Raw genomic sequence first — 18,665 nt, forward strand, 5'->3', positions numbered from 1 at the left:
AGCTAATACATCAACTTATTGAAGTTAATTTAGCATTTCATTGAGGTATAGTGTAACTGCAGTTCCTAGTACTTGATTGGCTGTGAAACATGTGATATTCAGAGGCTGATAGTTCTTATAAGAAACAATATACTTGCCCTATGTTCTCGTGTCATTGTGCTGAGTGTCTTTATCTCAGTGTCTGGTCCCGTTACACAGGAAGAGACACTAACAAAGATATTGTCATTTAGATGCAGAGTACCATCCGAGAACACAGAGATGGTGGGACAGCTGGTGGAATTTTTAATAGATACCATATCATTAAGGTAAGACACTGCTAGAATATTTTAACATACAGTATTTTACAATGATTATTTCAGATTTGATTTATGCCAACTTTGACTAAAATACAGTTTAAATGGAAGTGAGTTATTTCATGACATTGGTGTGTGAAAATGATTTCTCTCCTTGCACTTGCTTCAGAGACAGTATTACATAAAGTTCCTGGAGTAGTGACCAGATGCTTAGACCATTAACTCTGTAGAAGGAAAATTTAAGTTAAATTTGGAATATATTAGTAACGCTGATCATTGTCAGAAAATACTCTTCAGGGAAAGAAATCTGCCTTTATCTGATCTGGCATAAGTGCAATTTATCTCATTCATGATTGACTATCCTTTGAAATCGTCTTGCTGACCAAACTGTTCAAGAGCAGTTAGGGGAGGGATAATAAATGCTAAAATAAAATAATAGCTTCAGATGTGGCGAGTTCAATCTGCAACATTCACTTCATTGTAGATGCTGCCTAATTAGCTGAGTGCACCTACAATTTTTTTGGGTTTTTTTCTGTACGATAAGTACTAACCTTCCCAGCAACATCCATTACGTTGTGGTAGTGGGATATTGATCTGCCTCCTAAGAGTTATGTGCATTATCTTTTTCAATTTTTTTTTGATTTTAGTTCACATCCCAGTGAGACTTCAGATGGAAAAGTCTGGGACTCTCACAAAAAAAGCTTCTGTGAGCTTAAAATTCTGAACCTGCTGTGAGCTGCTTGTCATAAAATACTACTGCGTAAAAACAGACCCTGTGGTCCGTGCCATCATGATTTTCTGCCTAGTCCATGTATTTTTACAAACTCTTAAATGTTCCAATTGAACCCACATCTACCATTTCTGCCATCAGCTTGTTCAACACTCACACCACTTTGAGTGATGGTTTCCTCTCAGATGCCTCGTAAATATTTCACCTTAAATCCTAAATCTATGACATCTGGTTGTTGTCTTACCTATTCTGAGGGGAAAAACCTGCGTGCATTCACCCTATTGATTATCCTCATAATTTTGTATGCCTCTATAAGATCTCTCCTCCTCCTGTGCTCCAAGGAATACTTATACAATTTCTGCACTAGGCTCCAATAAGGTCCAAGGGGACATCTTGTCAAGCCTTGGGGATGTATCCACTCTAACTTGCCTCAAGCCAGCTGGCACCTCCTCTTCTGTAATCCAAATACAGTTCATCACCTCACTACTTTTATCTCAGTTCTAAGCTCGCTGTCCATCTCCTGGGTAAAAACATGCAAAAGGTTCATTCAAGGTCTCCCCTAGCTCTTTTGGATTCATCCATGAACAAACACTCTCATCTTCAAGGGGAGCAATTTTGTCCTTTTCCATCCTTTTCTATGTATAATTGCAAGAAAACATTTGTGAACCCTTTGCAGTTACCTGGCTTTCTGCATTAATTACTCAATAAAATGTAGTCTGATCTTCATCTAAGTCACAATAATAGACAAATACAGTCTGCCTAAACTAACATGCTTAATTTCTAAATGACAATAAAAGAGGACTGAGTATTCTCATAATCTAATAACACACACACACAGTTGGACTTTTCTTGTCTTTATTGAATACATTGTTTAATCTTTAATAGTCCAGCCTGGAAAAAGTATGTGAATCCTTGTATTTATTAACTGGTAGAACCTCCTTTAGCAGCAATAACCTCCAGCAAATATTTCCTGTAGCTGCTGATCAGAGTTGCACAATGGAGAGGAGGAATTTTAGACCATTCCTCCATACAAAACAGTTTCAGTTCATCAATATTTCTAGGATACCCTGCACGAGCAACCATCTTCAGGTCAGGCCACTGCATCTCAATTGAGTTAAGGCCATTCAAAAACATGTTTTTTTTTCTTTTTAAACCATTGCTGTTAATCTACTCTTTCAGATCATTGTCTTGTTGCATCATTTAACTTCTATTAAGCTTCTGGTGACGGGCTGTTACCCTGACTTTCTCCTGCAAACTGTCTTGATACAATTTTGAATTTGTTGTTCCGTCAACAATTGCAATCTGTCCAGGTCCCGAGGCAGCAAAGCAGCCCCAAACCATGATGCCCCTTCCACTATGATTCACAGTTGGGGTGAGGCTTTGGTGTTGGCATGCAGTGCCCTTTTTCCTCCAAGCATAGTGTTGTGCAACATCCAGGTGATCTTTTGCAAACTTGAGATGTACAGCATTTTTTTTTGGAGAGCAACGGTTTCCTTTGTGGGTTCCATCCATGAACACCATTCTTATTCAGTGTTTTTCTCATAGTGGGCACATGAGCAGAGACTTCAGCAGGTTTTAGAGATTCCTGCAGGTCTTTTGCTGTTACCCTTGGTTCTTTTTCACCTCCTTCAGCATTGCACATTGTGCTCTTGGTGTAATCTTAACAACAGTACTGAACAACTTCCATTTGTAGACAATTTCTCTTACTGTGGACAGGTCTTTCAAAATGCCTTTGTAGTCTTCTCCAGCTTAATACATGTCTACAATTCTTCTCTTTAGGTCCTCTGAATTTTTTTTTGATCAAGGCATGGTGCACTTAAACAGATCTTTCTTGAGATGAGCAGGCTCTGTCAGTAGCTTGATTTTGTGTCTTTTTTTATGTAGGGCAGTGCACCTTTACAACTCACACCTCCAATCTCATTTCATTGATTGGAGCACCTATAACCATATGACAATTACAGCATGGAAACAGGCCATCTCAGCCCTTCTGGTCCGTGTCGAACTCTTACTCTCACCTAGTCCCACTGACCTGCACTCAGCCCATAACCCTCCATTCCTTTCCTTTCCTGTCCATATAGCTGTCCAATTTAACTTTAAGCGACAACGTTGAACCTGCCTGAACCACTTCTGCTGGAAGCTCGTTCCACACAGCTGCCACTCTCTGAGTAAAGAAGTTCCCCCTCATGTTACCCCTAAACTTTTGCCCTTTAACTTTCCACTCATGTCCTCTTGTTTGAATCTCCCCCATTCTCAATGGAAAAAGCCTATCCACGTCAAGTCTGTCTATCCCCCTTATAATTTTAAATATCTCTATCAAGTCCCCCCTCAACCTTCTACGCTCCAAAGAATAAAGACCCAACTTCTTCAACCTTTCTTTGTAACTTAGGTGATAAAACCCAGGTAACATTCTAGTGAATCTCTGTACTCTCTCTATTTTGTTGACATCTTTCCTGTAATTCGGTGACCAAAACTGTACACAGTACTCCAAATTTGGCCTCACCAATGCCTTGTACAATTTCAATATTACATCCCAACTCCTATACTCAATGCTCTGATTTATAAAGGCCAGCATACCAAAAGCTTTCTTCACCACCCTATCCACATGAGATTCCATCTTCGGGGAACTATGCACCATTATTCCTAGATCACTCTGTTCTACTGCATTCTTCAATGCCCTGCCATTTACTATGTATGTCCTATATGCAAACACGAGGAAGTCTGCAGATGCTGGAATTTCAAGCAACACACATAAAAATTGCTGGTGAACGAAGGGTCTCGACCCGAAACGTCGACTGTCCCTCTTCCTATAGATGCTGCCTGGCCTGCTGCATTCACCAGCAATTTTTATGTGTGTTGCTTGAAATTCCAGCATCTGCAGATTTCCTCGTGTTTGCATTTTTAAACCTAACTCCCTGAATTCACTTTGTAGGATCTTTTCACCCTTGGTTCTCATGTGGACCACTCTTAAAGCTGTAGACTCGATCTGAGATGTCTGTCCCTGGCACCTAGGAGGCAGCAAAATATATTGGAGTCTTATTCTTTTCCACAGAGTTTCATGTCTGTTCCCCTAACCATTGAGTCCCTGATTACTACCACACTTCCCTTTACCCCTTTCCTTTCTGACCCACAGAGCCAGTTTCAGTGTCAGCAAGTGGCCATTGAGGCTTTATCATGGTAACCACACCCCCCCGCCCCTAAATAATCTCCAATGTAGTATACTTGTTATTAAGGTCTATTGTTGTCAACCATTTAGCATTATACTGTCAGCCAATTCTCAACTGTGTTCTGGTGATGGTCTCCTTGAGCTTAGCAGCAGTGCCAACTTCTTGTAATTTCCTAAATAAGTTGCACTAGAAAATCTGGTGAATATTTAAGTGTTTTAATTTTTATAGTTTAAATTGATTAATAATAGCATATTTATTTGAATGGTCTTTGGATGTCTTGAATGCTTAAGTATGTTAAACTAGTTTAACTAACTACTAAAGTAATTCCATGGTTGTCACTGCTAGCATGTTGTCTTTTGAGGTTGAGCACCACTATGTTAATACCTGCTCTCCCTATTCAGTCTTCACATTGCCCATATTTCATGAGGTAAATAACTTGATCGGCTGTTGACCTAAGATTTCCAAAGTGATTCTTCTCTCAGTAAATGTCTTCTCCACCTCAAGTCCTTTTTATCCCAAATCAGATTTAAATAAAATTCTTAATGTTACACACTGAAAAAGCTTCATTTTCACTTTTTTTTTGTTGGCCACATTTTAATTTTTGTTGCATCTTTTTATTAAATTAGAATTTGTGGAGAGACCAGTTATCCTTTTATTCTCTTGGAGACTTCTTGCTCAATGGCAGTAAACTGTTTATGTTCCAGACAATTTAGTGCAATCCAAAACTATCTCTATACATGACATGGTTTTGGTATTATCCTCCTCATTCTGTTTGTTTAAAAAAAAACAAATGGTTAAATACATGCTTTTATCTTATTTGAACTTCAAGTTTTATAGATAAGATGTTCCCAAATTATTCACCTTCACTCTAGCTTGACCTATCTTCAAAATATTCCTTTCCTGTAAGAAGCTGAAGATTACTTTGACCAGATTTGTGCATAGGTATCAGGGCACTAAGTTACTTGTGCACGAGGGCACCAGGCACCATCTGTTAATAACAAATTTACCATACAGTTGTTGCTTGTCAGTGGATAACCAGTAACATTGCAGCCAATTCTACAGCAATGCTTGTTACATACACCTGTTAGGGTGCATTCTCCAGTTACCTTATAAGGTAACCATAGCCTTCAGCCAGGAGCAGATGTCATCAGGTGGTTCCCAACCTTCACAGAGTGTTTCGACCCTTAACCACAACACTCTCCAGTTGGTGGGCCGACAGTGGTGGCCAAATCACTGCCCGTCTGCTCCTGGCTTCCAGCTCCCTTCCTCTCGCCTACTCCAAATCCAACAAGAGGCTCGTTCTGCCTCTTCCCCCATCCTACGAGATGCTTGTTTTTTGCTCCTTTCATCCTGGCCCAGATCTGACAACAACCGCCATGCTGATTTGGCTGGGAAACCTCTGCAGCCGACCTCCACAGGGAACAACCATGCCTGCCATCCCTTGTCTTTACACTCCTGCACTAAGGGCTGGCACTTCAAGGCCTTTCTCTCGTGGGCCTCTTCCCATCCCTCCTCCCACGGCACAGTCAGCTCAACCAGAATTATTTTCTTGTCTTCGGTTGACCACAGTACAATGTCCGGGCGTAGGGTTGTGTGCACCACATCCAGGAACTGCAACCTCCTTCCCACATCGACCCTCATCTCCCAGGACCTGGCCGTTAGCAGCAGATTGGGCTTTGGTTGTTTAATTATGAAAGGCCTGGCTCCCTCTTTGATGAAGGTGATGGCCTTCCTCAAATCTGTGCCAGCCGTCCTCTTCTTTCATCTCTCCCGCTCTAGTATATCAGCAAGAGCGAGAAGCACCTTATCATGGCACCACCTATACCGTCCTTGAGTTAGAACTGTTTTACACCCGGACAGTATCTGAGCCAGTGTCCCCTTTTGACCACAGAGCTTACAGTTTGGGTCCTCTCTCAGCCCCCATGTGTGCAGATGTACTGGTGAAAGAAGAGGAAGGAAATACAGAAGGGCTCCAGTCTCCATAACTGCCCATGAGATCTTGCGCTTAGGCAGATCCCATTTTGTCTAGGCGCCCTGGGACTGTTGTTCCACTGCCTTTGACATCCGCTTCTCTTCCTCATAGATCCGTACTTCTGCCTGTACCATGTCTCGCCTGTCCATTATGCTTGCGAAAGTAGTTTAATTATTTCAGTGTCAAAAAGGGAACATTGCAATTAGTTCTCCCTTCTCTTGCTCAGTTAAGGGAACTAAAAACTGGGAATAAGCTGATGATTAAAAGTGAAACTGGTTTACTATGTTGTTTATGGGAAGTAGTACTCCCAGTGCCTGGTCTAGCCTGATTGTGACTCCAAATCCACATGACTATGTTTGTTAATTAACTGGCCTCCTAGCTTGTGCCAAGGTATACCAAGCTGCTTTGATTCAAAACTAAAACATACTACACAAAAAGTAGACAGTGAATACTGGCTTTGCTTGTGACACCCAAGTCCCAAAGCTGAGTAGTCAAAGACACCATATTTGAAAAGGACACTTCCTCTATTGTAGTAAAGTTCTTAATTTTTGTGGTTCGGGCCTTTGCTGCTACATCTGGAGTGTGTACTGACTTGCGGTGAGGGATGGAGCTGTGTCATCTAGTTTAATTACAGGTTGCTCTGCTATTTTGGACCATGATATTTTAAAAAATATTTTGCAGATTCAAAAAGTTGTGAACAAGAAACTTAGGGAGCGATTCATTCACCGGCAGAAGGAGGTAGCAGAGGAAAACCATAATCATCACAACGAAAGGATGCTCTTTCACGGTGAGTCTGTGAAAGCTTTAAAATACAATAGGGTTTGCGTGCTTAATGTAAAGGAAAACCACAATTCAGCAGTGTTCATTTTTTATATTGATTGCTTACTCTGCAATTTTCTTTAAAGCATGCAAAGCTACTTCAGTCCAGTTTATGCAGATTAGATGTATGCAAAATGTAGCATCAATTTTACACCAATATAAAACAACTAATTAACTCAAAGTCCAAAAGATAAAATGAAGAAAATATTGCATTTTATTCTACTGCTCATAAAGGTCTTAAAGCATTTCACTTCAACTGATTGTAATTGCTTACACCTCTGATAAGGGAAGTGCTGTCAAGGCACCTAAGTAACATGTTTTAACAGAGCAGCTGTAGATTATTGGAGTTCTGTGAGAATGTATTCAAAATAGTAAATGCAGAACCAGTGGATGTGGTATGTTGGAATTTTCACAAGGTTTTATTTTGAGGTCTGACATAGAAGGTTGTTGAACCAGGTTAGAAACGTACCAGCATGGATTGACAGTGAGAAAACAGCGTCTTTCTCAGTTTTGCAGCTGTGACTAACAATACTACAGGGGTCTGTGTGTATGCCACAAATATTCACGATCTATCATCGGTGATATGACTGAGGGAATAAAGTACAAGTTTTCAGAGTTTGCTGATGACATGTGAGTAACGTTAAGGATACAGAATTGCTTCAAGGGAATACAAACACACACAATGATTTTGCAACCAACATGGGTATGCACGATGAGAGAAAACGTGAGTTATCCATCTTAGCCAGTGAAGACAAATGCTGAAATACTTTTAAATGCATGTGAGAAATGTAAATTGGGAATCGTTACAAGACAGTGAGTTAAATGTGATGCTACAATTGGCAATCAAGAAGGCATATGGTACTCTTAGAGGATTTGAGTCCAAGAAGTTGTACTACAGTTATATAGGGCCTAGTGAGACCATCGTGTGCAGTTTTGGCCATCATAACTAAAAATGGGTTTACTTGGTGTCTGGAAGAAATGCAGCAAGGATTCTTGCAACTGACTATAATGATGGTGGATGTATCATAAAAATACTTAATAGACTAGGCCTTTTTTCTCTGGAGTTTAGATTAATAAGAAGTGACTGCATTAGAACATGTATAGGGATTGACAGGATAACATTTCCCCTGGCTACGTAATCTAGGACTAAGAGTCAGTATCAGAAATAGGAGCAAAGGTTGAGATGAGTTAAATTTCTTCCTAGCGGAGAGTGAATATTTAGAATTCTCTACCCTGGGGGGTTTCAGGGACATGGTTATTCAGAAGAAGAAGAATCAGGTTTAATATCACTGGCATTGTTCTGAAATTCAACTTTATGGCAGCAGTACAATGAAATACATGATAAATATAGAGAGGACAAAACAGAATTTCATTAAGTATATATGCCTATTAAATAGTTAAATTAAATGAGTAGTGCAAAAGAAAAAAATAAGTAGTGGGGTAGTATTTATGGGTTCAATGTCCATTTAGAAATCAGATGGCAGCAGGATGAAGCTGTTCCTGAATCGCTCAGTATGTCTTCTGGCTTCTAAACCTCTTTCCTGATGGGAACAATGAGAAGAGGGTTATTGTGTTTAAACTGATGGGCTCATGGGTATTAAAAGATTCAAAAGATATAAGTGCATATGAAGTAGGTCAGCAAAGATTTTGTTGAAGGACAGACTAGATTCAGGGGGCAAAACGGCCTGTGCTTATGTTCCTGTTTCTTCTGTTCATCTATTTATATTTCAGCTGTTGATTCAGTTACTTAATCTCTGCAGGTACTGGATAGGCAACAGAGTGGACAAATTACTTTTTATTACATATTGTTGGGATTATTTTAATAGTGTGCATACTAAGCAAACTTTAATTTTGAATTTGCTTTCCAGGTTCTCCATTCATCAATGCTATCATTTATAAAGGGTTTGATGAAAGGCATGCCTATATCGGTGGGATGTTTGGTGCAGGAATTTACTTTGCAGAGAATTCCTCAAAAAGCAATCAGTATGTCTATGGTATTGGAGGGGGTACTGGATGTCCAACTCATAAGGATCGGTCATGTTACATATGCCACAGGTAAAGGCTGGTGCAGTAAATGTTTCAACTCTGTCTACATATTCTGAGGTACAGTGAAAAACTTGTCTTGAATATTATCCATACAGATCAATTCATTACAACAGTGCATTGAGCTAGTACATGATAGCAAAATGACAGAATAAAGTGATGCAGTGCAGGTAAACTTAAGTTGCAAGGTCCATCTTATTGTACCAGGGATGCTTCCGATAGTCTTTTAACAATGGGGCAGAAGCTGGGCTTGGTGGTATATGCTTTCAAACTTTTTTCCCGATGGGAGGGGGGCAGCAGAGAGAATGTCTGGGGTGAGTGGGATCTTTGATTATGCTGGATGTTTTATTGAAACAGTGAGATGTGTAGACACAATCCATGAAGCTGGTTTCCATGATTAGCTGACCTGTATCCACAGTTTCTTGCGGTCATGTGCCAGAAGTACAAGATTGTGATCTCAATCCACACAAAGTTGTGGCGTACCCAGATAGTTACTCCAATCAATATTTTTTGTTTGTTGTATTAAACAGTCAAAATAAATCACAAATTAACAGGTATGACAATATTCAAGAGTAATTGTGACCCATTCTATGAAATTAGCTTGATTAATTTCTTCAGGAGAAGTGAGTGGGTCTCCTCTCCACACATTCATCATCAAATAAAATTCTTGTTGCATCTTTTATTAAAATAAAATTTGTAGAGAGACCAGTTTTCCTTTTTTTTTTCATCTTGGAGGAATTAAATGGCAGTAAGCTGTTTTATGTTCTAGACAATTTAGCATAATCCAAAACCATCTCCACACCTGGCATGATTTTGATATGATCCTCCTCATTCTATTTGTTAGTCAAAAAACCAATGTTAAATACCTGCTTTTATCCTTTTTCAGCTATTGGTGGGCCTGCTTTTTACCTCCAGCAGTTCCTGTTTTGATTGTTTATATCAATGCTGCATTAAATGACACATGTAGGTGTCTCCATTGGGCACAGATATAACCATTTCTCTGTGACAAACATGTAATTAGAAAAGTTTTCTATTATCTGGATAGTCAGCCATATGGTAAAGGAAATAGTTTGGATTTTTGTTTCTGTCTGTTGTTTCAGTTGAGCATGTCTACTGACTCCCTCCCTCTGATCTGAATTCTAAATTAAAAATACTTCAGTCCCACTCACCCACATCATCATACCTTTGATTAAGTTTTAATTAGCATTTTACTGTACGAGTTCTTTTAACTTTCCCAAATTGTGCTTAAGTTAGGCAAGTACATATCTGGTCATTGTATTGCATACATTATGTGCATAATGTTAGAAAATAATGCTGAAAGGATATGTTAGGTCTGTTTATGCCACATTTTCCATGGTTGATTAATGTAATATTGCCCATGTATATTTGTTTCAAAAAAACACCTTTTTCTGACTGCAGGCAGATGCTGTTCTGCAGAGTTACACTTGGGAAGTCATTTCTACAGTTCAGTGCAATGAAGATGGCTCATGCCCCACCAGGACATCATTCTGTGATTGGAAGACCTAGTGTCAATGGACTTGCTTACGCAGAGTATGTTATCTATAGAGGAGAGCAGGTACTGAATCATCTGGAAATTGAACACTCTCCAGCTATTTAAAATGTTCAAACGTGTGAATGAATACCAAAAAATGGCTATTAAAATTGGTTCAACATGGGAGACTGAGGATCTACAGAGGGGTAGTCACCCCTACTCTGCAGTGTGTGGCTGTCAGGAGAGAAAGAGAACAGGCAGACAGTGCTCTTGAGCCATTCCTTGTCGATACAAGTGTACCACTGTAGATACTGCTGGTGGGGGGAAAGCTGCAGCGACTGCATCTCTGGCATTCAGGCTGGCTGTGTGGCTCAGAAGGGAAGTGGCGGGGGAAGGAATGATGCAGTGGTGATAGGGGATTCGGTTGTTAGGGGAGCAGACAGTAGATTCTGTGGATGTGATGTTGCCTCCCCAGTGCTGGGGTTAGGGATGTCTTGGATTGGGTCAACAGCATTCGAAGGAGGCAGGGTGAGCAACCAGAAGTTGTGGTACATATTGATACCAACAGCATACTGTAGCTGCGAAAGGGGATGAGTTCCTCGAGAGAATAAGGAGGGCAGCTGAAAATCAGGACCTCAAGTGTAGTTATCTCTGATTGCTGCCTGTGCCACGTACAAATGAGGGTAAGAATAAGATGATTTGCCAGATGAATGTGTGGGTGAGGAATTTCTATCCATTCTGGGGAAGGTATGACCAGTGCAAAAAGGATGGGTTACACCTGAACTTGAAGGGGACTGATATTCTTGAAGGCAAATTTACTTGAGCTGTTGTGGGTTTTACTCATTTGGCAGGGCGGGGGGGAGGGAGAACTGTAGTGATAGGTCAGAGCATAGGACAGTCGGAATACAGGTAGATGCAGCGTGTGGAGACTGAGGAAGGATAAGGGCCTGTACTGTGCTGCATATCTGATTTAATATGTTCTTTGCCCAACTCAAGTAGCATTCTAAGGCTGAGTCATGTCATGACAAAGTTTAGTATATCTCTGTCTTTATTAAATGTGTCTAATGAACTGCCATCTTATTACATAAAAATTTAATGTTACCATGTGAAGTAATCATGCATTTTAGCCCATCTCATAAGATGACATAACCTTTGAAGTAGCTTATTGATGTGCGCCTTTATTGAGTTAGTAGCAATATGACTAGCCTCAGTTTATTTGATGTTTACCTGCCTTATACGATTGTTTAATTTGACTTCTAAGATAATAACTTGATGTGATCTCTGTCCATTTCCTGTTGGCAATTTAAGGATGAGAATTTAATGATCTCCATTTTGTGAAATAATCCACCTTCTGACTTCAGTCCACCTAATAAGAATGTTTAAAATTACTTTATTACATTTCAGTGGGTTGTTTAATTTTGCCACTACTAATTTGTGAGGTAGTTTGTCTTTAACCCATGATGTGAGGTATTTTTGTTCCCTAACCCAGCTAGTATAGTGGTTTAATATCTGTAGAGCTCAAAAAGTTAGGTTGATTATCTCTGCCCATCACATCAGATTGTGGTACTTCTTTAATTGATTTCAAGAACTAGTTTAGTGTGACATCAGCCCATGTTGTGAAAAGGTTTAATATATGAGGCACTTCAATATGGCATTTTGTGCAATCTCTGCCAAATTTAAGGCTGTTGAATGTGTTGAGTCTCGTAGTTTACTATGATTTCAGCACGTCATGAAGTATACTGTGGCTTTTGATCCTCTTATGAGGCAATTTGTTGTGACTTATGCCTATCCTGGGTGAAGTTTCATCTGGGCCTCTACATAGTTACAAGCCAAAAACCTGTAAAATTTAACTTCATAGCTTTGCCACTGTTGAAATCTGTGTCACTTTAATAGTTTTTATACTACTTAAATATTTCTGAAATTGGAACAGTTAAAGATGTAACTAACAACTAAATCACTTACAATCTTAAATCATTATACATAGATGGGAGGTGTATGGAGGGATATGGTCCGTGTGCAGGTCAGCAGGACTAGGTAGAAAATGGTTCGGCACAGCCAAGAAGGGCCAAAAGGCCTGTTTCTGTGCTGTAGTTTTTCTATGGTTTCATTAAAAAAAATTAACTTACTAAATCTGTGCACTGTAAATTCCTTTGAAGTCAATGGAGTTATGGATCCTGCAACTATAGCCAGCATGATACAATCTGTTATGTGAAGAATTTTTTGGCTTTGAATTGATAACACATTTAGATGGATGTAACACTCTCTGAAATACTCAACTCACCAATAAAAAATACTCAAAACTAATTGTCCTGTGACAGATCACAGTTAAGCATCACCTATTAGTAACATTTTGGTCAGACTAGTAACTATAGTATTAACTAGTCTACAGTGGATCTCTTCTAGACTTGGGCACACAGTTAGTGTGGACATGTGTTTGTTAGTGACGTTATTGTAGTCTTCGAAATTTATAAGTGAGTCTTCCAAAGATCAGTCAAGGAATAATTCCTCCATGTATTCTGGTCAGTGTTTCCCTCTTAGTTAGAACTTGATGTTATTAGTGTTTGCAGTGTTTATTATGAAATGAATGCTCCCACTGTGTTCACCCACTCTTTAGGAAATGCTTGTCATAGACTAATCACAAAGTTAGGTTGCTTGACAGTGGCACTTAAGGAGATGTTTTAACATTTTGTTCTTGCCTGAACGCATTTAACATTATTTACTTGGCAGATTTGGATGTATTCTTTGGAAAATTCAGCCTTAGATTTAATTAATTAAATGAGGTTTTTGAGTTTCTTGTGCACTGTTTTTGTTCATTTGTTTTTGAGTCATCGTAACATTTGCATTTTTTAACCCAGGCCTATCCAGAATACCTCATCACGTACCAGATTCTGAAGCCAGAAAGTCCATCACAGCAGATAACAGCAAGTGAACAGAAGTCGTAGTACGAGTCAGACCTTGGCACCAAAATGAACTTGTGATGAATGCCTTTCCATTAGACTGTAACAGTATTTATTTGAGAGAACTTCAGAAAATTATACTGGTGTTTCAGTTTCTAATTCTTTTCCCCCTCTAAGGAAACCTACATTTTACATCAACACCAAACCCGTGGTTGTGTGCCCCTTCCTTTCCAAAATTGCTACTTGTTTCTTTTGTTACAAAGTATTTGTTTTATTTTTGCCCTGCTATTCATCCCTCTCTCTCGCTTTGTTTTTTTCAAATAAATTGAACCTTCTAAGTGCTGTTAATTGAAAGCATTGAAGTACTGCTTAAAATGCAATTCTGAGTGGCTTCTTTGCCTGATGGTGATGGTTCCCACTACAACTGATGATACTTGTTCTATAGTCAGTTACTTTTTAATCAGCCAAACGATATAACCAGATTTGTCATTACAAAACCAGCCATAAAAAAAATCAGTGGCCTAATACATAAAAGGACTAAATTGCTTAATGGGAGCCAATAAATAAAAATATACTGTAATTCAGTAGTACTACAGTAGTAATTCAGCCAAATAAGTGATGCTAAAACTCAATGGCTCACTGTATTGCATAACACTCTTTATTTACATGTCAGTTCGATTACATACTGGAATTTTCTAGAGAGTAACTTCCATGGATTTGCCTTCCAAAATTAGCATTTGGTTTACCAAGCTTTAAAGATTGGATGCCTTGAAAATTAATTTGGATAAACAATGGAAGTTTTGCAGTTTTATATAATCTGAATTTAAATTTTGACAGTCTATGTAACTTACATGAAAAATGTGCATTTTATTGTCTAAAACAATTCCGGTTTAATGGCTAATCTCCATTACGTGGGTAAATATTGTCGCCCAGCAGCAGGTGCCAGCAATGGCTCATGAGCAGTACTGAGAGATTAAAGTAAGTTGCAGACTAATGCTTCGTTGCTTTCAGCTTGATTATCCTCTTGCAAGTGAATATGTGGAGCAAAAGTGACTTGATATTTTCTACTGCAGCCGAGGAGTATTAAATATTTATAAATGAAAAATCCAGCTCGCTTTGTAAAACTTTGCAAATCCTGCAATCCTCTGAGCTTTATGAATGAAACTTTCAGATGGTTGTGTGTAGCAAGACTGTAATTTGTTGTAGCACCTTTTATTAGGATGATAAAACCTGTGAACATGAAAACAGAATATCGTTGGAGTATTGTATTCCATCATTTTAAGATAATGAACCTTAAAATGGAGTTATACTGATTTTAAATTTTTAAATGCTGCTGACACACATTCTGACCTTAGGCATCATTGTCATTGTCAAAATCATCATTGTTGAATAATATCATAATTTCCAGAAACATAATAGAATTCAGCATTCTAAAGCAACACGAGAAGGTAATTTAGAATGTGGTACTTAATTTACTGGAATTAATTCAATGTTTTTGAGTGTGCAGATTATCTCATGTTATGTAGCAGGTTCTATGATGTTATATGCTATTTGTTTGAATCTAGCTGATAGTTTATCTGTGCACGTACTTAGATTTAATATCCCACTGCACTATAGGAACCCGTTCGATATGTTTTTAAGAAGGAACAATTAAATAGATATTGGAAGGGAGGGAGAAGTACTGTGGTCCAGATCAGATTTATTTTCCATTCATAGCTCTGTTAATTCCACATGTAGCAGAGTTGATGTCCATGTACACTTCAAGCTGTTAGCTGCTTGCAGTGTGTAAGCAAATTTGCCCTTTACATTGTTGTGTCGTTGAATGTTTTATCTGTTATCATATTTTACTTAGTTTTTGCACTCTGCTTTTAGTGTGTTTTGCTATTTTGCTTCTTGTTATCCAGTCTGCCTTGTGGTGTCAGACTCTAAACGTATACTTGAACTTGACTATGTGTATTCTGTTGATTTAATCATTTTGAATCACTTTGGAGTGGTGTCATTGCAAATGACTTCTCTCTTTTTGCATTTTCGTAACTTTAATATTCACAGTCTTGAACATGTAATTGGATTAATCACAATTTGTTGACAATTCCTTATATTTGTAAAAGGCATCGCCATCCTCTTGTGATTGGTTTTGTCATTAACAAGGAAACCTCAACAGCATCAGAACAGTAGAATTGTTAATGATCTGCAGCTCTGAAAGATGGGATTTATTTGTGAAGCGGTTTCACTTTGAGTTTCTAAATGTGACTTACTTGGGGGAGAAAGTAGGCAGTGTGACTTGATGTGAAATGCATTTGAAAAATGTTAAATTTAATAACATTTCATAATATTCAATTCAAATTTATAGCAAGCCTTACCTTGAATTACATGAACTGTCAAATGATGGTGATGATGTAGATGGCTATTTTGTTCTGAAAATCTCTGCTTTCTGGGAGTTTTAATAGTTGGAAAAACACTAAACAGATGGAATTGATTGACATTCAGTTCCCTAAGAAATATGTTCATTTAAATATGCTATCACTCTACAAGGTCATGATGCTATTCAGGGCTAATTCTTTTCAGAAAAGTAATTTTAAGTTGCAACTTGTTGCAATAAATTATTGTGAAAATAGGTGCATTAATCTACAAACATGTTGCAGTGAAGCTATGTGATGAGGTCAAATTTATTTTGTGTAAACTTCACATTGCTATCCTTGCTACTTTTTCTCAGATTTATTTTATGATTAGTATTATACTGATTGTTGCATCTGATGTGCAGAAGGACCAGCTACACCTCTGCCATTGCACCAAGTTTCATGGCTACCTTCAATACGCAATTTATGATTGACTCTTAAAACTAAAGCCAAATTGTGCTTCTCAAAGTCATGCTCTTTACACATTTCTGCACAATGTCATTATTTGTTAGTTTTCCACCTGTTTTATTTAGTGTTATATAGTCAGTTTCAGTATTTGGCCAGCTTGTTAGATATGAAATTAGCCCACGTGAGCATTGAAAAGAAAAGCTTGCCTGCATTGTGGTCAGAAGTGTGATATAAGCTTTATTTCTTGGAGTCTGCCTAAATTTCACAGTATGAATAATTACCCCATAGTTTGCTTTATAGAAGACATCTCTAGTATGGCTTTGGTGTGATGACCTTATTTGCACAATTATTTTATTCCTGTATTTAACTGTTCAAGATTAATGCTACAGTGTGCATCTATTAATTTTATATTTTGCATAGATAATCACATTTTAGAACAAGTCCTGTTTTAGCATTTCTCTTGCGTTTTGGAATATTGAGAGTGCACATGTAGCAATATTTTTTGCTTGCTTACAAGAACTTAGTAATGAGTGGACAACAGTTGCTGTATTATACAAGACAATGGGCACAGATCATTACTCCTTATAGTTTTACCACCCTCCAGCTGAGAAGAAAGGTTACATGAACTAACAGACAGTTGAAGCTAAATAAAAATTTTAAAGGTGAATAAGATTTCATTAGCACTGCAAGTTCTTTTGAAATATAGGCTTCTTTCATATTTTTTCTTTAACATTAACAAATATGATAGCCTCCTGTCGAAAACATCAAGGTCTTCCCAGATTATATGAAAATTAAGTGTGTGTACCCTTTAATCTGTAAAATGGTGTGGTTGATGGTTCAATGCATAGATTGTGAATTCTTTCTAGATTTGAATCATTCCAAGCACATCCCACAGAATTAACAATTATAAACAGGTTGCCTTAATGGCTCAGCTCCCTTTTAGTAAATTGACATGGTTATCACTTAAAAAATATGTTGGAATACAAGGGGAAAAAAATCCTTATTTGTAACACTAACTACTTAATTTCAAATGCATTATCTTTTCCTTATTTCAACTTCTTCCCCCATTTAGATTAATTTGTTTTTTCCTTATCATTACATTTTTAGATTACCATTTACAGTATGTCACAGAATGTATTATGTATTGTACTTGATAAATCAAGTGACCTTCTGCTTTGTATTTTACTTTGTAATTATGGTATTTTTAATATGCACATTTTGTCAATATAAGGTGCTAATGTTTTTTGCCAGCAAACACTTGAAATGGGTGTTAAGTAATTTAATATAGATATAGATGCCATTTACTTTTCCAGTGGCTTGAAATTGTACGTATAAAAAAATGGAGACTGTACATATGTATTTTAGTTTGTAAATGTATTGGTAGTAATTTCAGTGAAAATAATGTTGGAAATGTGAATATGTCTACACCAACAAGGATGGGAAAGTTGTAAACTTGATTGGTATAAATAACTTTTTATTGTAATTGGAATATTGATATACAGGTATTTCTTTCTCCTTTCATTTAAGTTTCTGATTATTTTCATAATTTGGAGTGTACAGCTGTGTGTAAGGCTTGACTTGTAAAGATGTACTGAGTTGTGATGTGTGTGGTACTGAAGTAACTGTTAATAAACTGCAGTGATGCCAACTTGATGAAACTTGTTAACTTTTTGTCATTTTTTCCACTGGTTTATAAAAAGTACCAATGTATGTCTTCCTCCAAACAAGATTTTTTAAAATTTAAGATACAAATTAACTTTCCCAATACAGAAGTACTGCACATGATTTCTGTACGTTTCAGGTGCTGACTTTCTTGAAGGTGAGTTTTGATTATGTAAATGTACAATTCAGGATCAGATTTATTGAAGGAACAATCTCACATAACTTTCAGAAAGACTGATCCAGCTCTGGATTCAACTTTATTTTTGTTTACAGGATTATTATCTCAATTATTTTATTAAATGGCTCTTTTGGCTTTACAGAAGGTGCAAGACCATAAAAAAATTAAATAGTTTAGGATATATAATTTATTCTCCTGTTTTGTTTCCAAAGTTCAGGTTTTCTGACCATTCTTCATTCAAAGAAATAGTTCTAGAGAAAGGCAGCAGGAAAAACAATTTGACCTACCATGTCTGCACCAACCATCAAACAGCTATTGACATTAATCCTACATGAATCTCAATAGGTACATTGAATGTCAGAGAAATGTATACAATATACATCATGAAATTATTTTTCTTTGCAAACATCCACAAAAACAGGAGTGCCCCAAAGAATGAATGACAGTTAATTGTTAGAACCCCAAAGCGCCCCCCACCCATGCATAAGGGTCAGCACCTCCCCCACCCCACCGAGGTCTCAAGCATGCAACAAAGCATCAATAAAGACACAGACTTGCAGTACCCCAAAGACTACTCGTTCACCCGGTATTTGGACGTGCCACAGGCGCGA

At 37.8% G+C, this 18,665-nt stretch overlaps 1 protein-coding gene across 2 annotated transcripts in view; it reads left to right on the forward strand.

The window, feature by feature from the left end:
• The window catches only part of LOC134357469 (poly [ADP-ribose] polymerase tankyrase-1), a 127,983-nt gene extending 110,122 nt beyond the window's left edge, over positions 1-17,861 (forward strand). For both annotated transcript variants that reach the window (XM_063069080.1, XM_063069081.1), the window contains 5 exons: positions 231-305; positions 6,841-6,946; positions 8,847-9,033; positions 10,441-10,597; positions 13,369-17,861. In XM_063069080.1, coding sequence (XP_062925150.1) covers positions 231-305; positions 6,841-6,946; positions 8,847-9,033; positions 10,441-10,597; positions 13,369-13,455 — 612 coding nt within the window. In that variant the 3' untranslated portion in view covers positions 13,456-17,861. The remainder of the gene's footprint in view (positions 1-230; positions 306-6,840; positions 6,947-8,846; positions 9,034-10,440; positions 10,598-13,368) is intronic.
• The last annotated feature ends 804 nt before the right edge of the window (positions 17,862-18,665 follow it).

Source organism: Mobula hypostoma, chromosome 16 (genome assembly GCF_963921235.1).
Source record: "Mobula hypostoma chromosome 16, sMobHyp1.1, whole genome shotgun sequence".
In the NCBI taxonomy this organism is placed as follows: domain Eukaryota; kingdom Metazoa; phylum Chordata; class Chondrichthyes; order Myliobatiformes; family Myliobatidae; genus Mobula; species Mobula hypostoma.